The 3,947-nt window shown below is 38.3% G+C and overlaps 1 protein-coding gene across 1 annotated transcript in view; it reads left to right on the top strand.

Annotated features, from left to right (window-relative positions):
- Nucleotides 1–345: 345 nt before the first annotated feature.
- The window catches only part of SLC36A4 (solute carrier family 36 (proton/amino acid symporter), member 4), a 108,826-nt gene continuing 105,224 nt past the window's right edge, over nucleotides 346–3,947 (top strand). Inside the window, exons 1-3 of the mRNA XM_009334837.1 lie at nucleotides 346–467; nucleotides 1,228–1,318; nucleotides 2,207–2,295. Coding sequence (XP_009333112.1) covers nucleotides 346–467; nucleotides 1,228–1,318; nucleotides 2,207–2,295 — 302 coding nt within the window. The remainder of the gene's footprint in view (nucleotides 468–1,227; nucleotides 1,319–2,206; nucleotides 2,296–3,947) is intronic.

Genomic DNA, 3,947 nt, shown 5'->3' with positions numbered 1-3,947 from the left:
AATGGATGACTTTTCTGTTTTGCTGTATGTTGTATTAGCTTGCAAAAATGATCTAAACCATCAACGTTTTGATGATACAAAGTTGTTTTTCTTAATGAAAAACTGTAGTGTTTGGCCATAATAATAACAGTGGTGTTGATGATACTAATAATGAGGCTGTGTGCCCCTATAAAGAGAGAATTTCCTGCGCAAACTTGTGGTGTATGTATCTATCTGCCTAAATCAGCTTTGTAGTTAGTAACACCCATAAACCTCATGGCATGGCAAATTATTTGTGTCATGTTTTACTTCCAAACTATAAGTTTGTTTCTAATGCTTATTTTGTGTTAACTCTATTGTATAGACATGGAAGTAATGAAGCCGTTAATTGATGAACAAAATTCAGATGGCATCTCAGATGAGGAGCATGAAAATAATTTCCTGCCAGTTGAGAAGCATTACCAGCTTGATAATGAAGAAGGGATTACGTATGTATTACTCTTAAGTATCAGCTTGTTAAAAACGGTTGCTTCCAACTTGTTTCTCATGAGTAGTTTACTGAACTCTTAAGGGGTTTTCTTGCACCCACAGTACAGTTTTGTTGTTATACTTTAGCACTTCGCATAGTTCTGCCAAAAAGCAGCCCATTTTGAGTAGGTTCTTTGTTCTTTGGAAGCTAACGATGTACTGGCAGTAAAATCTTAAAAGGTGCCCATTTGTAAAGTGATGGGGTCACTCAAAATCCAAGCACTGTTTAAAGAAGATTTTGACTGATTTTATTTTTTTGTAAAGAAACTTCAGAAGACTTTGGAAATAGTTTATTTGTTAAAGTTTAATTAGAAGATCTTGTAAAGGTTTTTTTTCTTTTGATACACTTTGGCTGTCAGAACTGTGATTTGTAGCTGGTAATTGTTTTGAATGTTATTGATTCTAAAATAGCATGGATGAAAGTTGGTAATTTTGACTCTGAGGCAGAAAGACAATAAAATTGCACAGCAAATAACCTTTCACGAGCTGGAGGAAGGAACTGAAGGTCAGACTTGTATGTTCAATTGGAGGGAGCTCACATCGAAAGATTAATAAGAACATTCTTTGAATGTGCTGGACTACATTAAAGTAGTTGAAGTTCACAAATTATCCCTATATGTTAATAAATGATAGAGAATGTGGGTTTGTTTATGTTTTATTTTTTTTTTCCCACCAATCTGAGTGTACTTCAAATGTGACTTTTTCTACTTTTATCCTCAGGTTTATACAGACACTTACGCACCTCCTCAAGGGAAATATTGGGACTGGGCTTCTTGGGCTTCCACTTGCAATAAAAAATGCTGGCATTGTGGTAAGAATTCAGCTATTTTTCGTAGATTAGAAAAATTATCTAGAAAGATCTACAGATACGTGTCTGAGCCTGGAAAACTAAAATCTTGATAATTTTTGGTTGTCATTACCGACTTCAACAGAGCTGTGTTCTATTTTTCCTCTTCAGTTTGGTTGTTACTGAAGACTGAGAATTTTTTTTTTAAAGTTGCTACTTCATTCTGAGGACTTTATAGCATGTACTGGATTTTTGCTTAGCCGAAGTGTTTTTCTGTGGAAAACAAAAGCTTTGTCAGAAAAAGAAAGATTTTGATTCACTCAGACTCCTATGATGTCTCATGGGAATTGTTATGGGGTAGTCTTATCTTTGTCCAGACTTCTCTCTAGCCAGATTGTATGTCCTAGGATGCAGTGTCAGCTTGTTAAATCAATCTCGTGTTTCTGCAGAAACAGGGTGTAGCACAGGCTAGTTTATACTGGGTAACAAACAACACATTTCCTAAGGCAGGGTATATTTAATTTAATTTAAAGGAAAGAAACCTTTATTGTCATTAACATTGCCACATTGAAGTGGTTCAATATGCAGTCTTCTCTCTTGACAAATTTCTTTGGCAAGTATCTTAATGAAGCTGTTAGAGGAGTGAAGTTGTTCATGCCCATTTAGTATTTATGGCTTGACTGTCCCTAAGTAGCCTTCTGTCGAGTAGTGGACTAAAAGTAAGGAATGCTATAAAACATCAGCAGCAAATCCTCCTCTGAGAGGGGAAAAAAAATCTAGTTGCATAAAATTTTTAGTTCTTTATTTATTTTCTACAATGTGAAATTTTTGCATGTATAGATTTTCCCCCAGCACATTTTAATGAAAAATTCTGTTTATCTCCCATGTCCTCCCTTTTTTTTTCCACACCAGATTGGACCAATCAGCCTTGTGTTCATAGGAGTTATCTCTGTTCATTGTATGCACATCTTGGTACGTTGCAGCCACTGTCTATGTCAGAGGTAAATGTGGAACTACTCATTCTGTTGCTGAGTTTGAGTATTATTTATTTCTTTGTTCTTTTCTATTTCTAATTTTTGGCATACAGACTGTCCTGATGCTGCAGCAGTTTCTTCAGATCAGAGTCTTGTACTTCAAAGAAACAACACTCAAATTCTTATCGTTCAACTATAAATGATAACTGTGCTTTGTGCAACGCTCCTTTAATACATTGAAAAAATATTTCTTCTCTGCTCATACACAAAATTAAGCTGGTTTAACTTGTATTGCCCAGTATCCTGTTCCCTGTCTCAGCTGGCAAATAATCACATCTTTCTCATTGCGATTTTAATTGCCTAGCTTCAGTCCTTTAGTCCTTCTTTATCTTTATAGCTTTCTTCGTAGCTTCTGAATCTTCATAGCTTTGAAAAGCGTCCAATTTATAAATAACCAGTTTATAAGTACTTTATAGGAATAAAAGATAAACTAAGAATTGCTGTTAATGTCTTTTATGATTATATGTGAGCTCTGTCTCTTTGGATTGTGTAAACTTGATTCTTCAAAACTGTAGTGCTGAAGGAATATGTTAAAATGATGCTAGTGAGCAGATAAACACTAGATACTCCTCCAAGTGAGATGTACAACACTGGGGGGAAGCAGTTACTCAAATTTGACCCATAGAGTATTTTGATTAATAGTGACTTCTATTAAACATTTTTATCTTACTGTCAGGTGTTAAAGAGAAGCAGTGGGAAGGTCTCTAGTTAAAAAGTGTGGTGAAGTTTTTGAGCTGAATAGAAACACAAAACTGTTCATGTCCCTGTGGCAGGAAAAACTGTCTTATCAGTTTAATGTCATAATGTACTGTGAAGGGATCCTGTCATTTCTCAATTCTTTGCTTTTTCCTCTAGTTTTGAATGGTCTTTGAAGTTGTCCATAAAACTAAGATCACTGAAACAGTTGTGATTGACTGCTTGTCCAGGAAAATGTTGAATCCTGTTGAAGTTAGAATAGAATAGAATCATTACGGTTGGAAAAGACCTCTAAGATCATCGAGTCCAACCGTCAACCCAACACCACCACGCCCACTAAACCATGTCCCTAAGCGCCTCATCTACCCGTCTTTTAAATCCCTCCAGGGATGGTGACTCAACCACTTCCCTGGGCAACCTGTTCCAATGTTTAACCACTCTCACTTACATCCAATCTAAACCTCCCCTGGCGCAACTTGAGGCCATTTCCTCTCGTCCTTTCGCCAGTTACTTGGGAGAAGAGACCGACACCCACCTTGCTACAACCTCCTTTTAGGTAGTTGTAGAGAGCAATGAGGTCTCCCCTCAGCCTCCTTTTCTCCAGGCTAAACAACCCCAGCTCCCTCAGCCGCTCCTCATAAGGCTTGTTCTCCAGACCCCTCACCAGCCTCGTTGCCCTTCTCTGGACACGTTCCAACATCTCAACATCCTTCTTGTAGTGAGGGGCCCAAAACTGAACACAGTATTCGAGGTGCGGCCTCACCAGTGCCGAGTACAGGGGCACGATCACTTCCCTGCTCCTGCTGGCCACACTATTTCTGATACAGGCCAGGATGCCATTGGCCTTCTTGGCCGCCTGGGCACACTGCCGGCTCATGTTCAGCCGGCTGTCGACCAGCACCCCCAGGTCCTTTTCCGCCAGG

Source organism: Pygoscelis adeliae, unplaced genomic scaffold (genome assembly GCF_000699105.1).
Source record: "Pygoscelis adeliae isolate BGI_AS28 unplaced genomic scaffold, ASM69910v1 Scaffold141, whole genome shotgun sequence".
In the NCBI taxonomy this organism is placed as follows: Eukaryota; Metazoa; Chordata; class Aves; order Sphenisciformes; family Spheniscidae; genus Pygoscelis; species Pygoscelis adeliae.
Note: the sequence above shows the minus strand (reverse complement) of the source record. Positions and strands in the feature narration are given on the sequence as shown.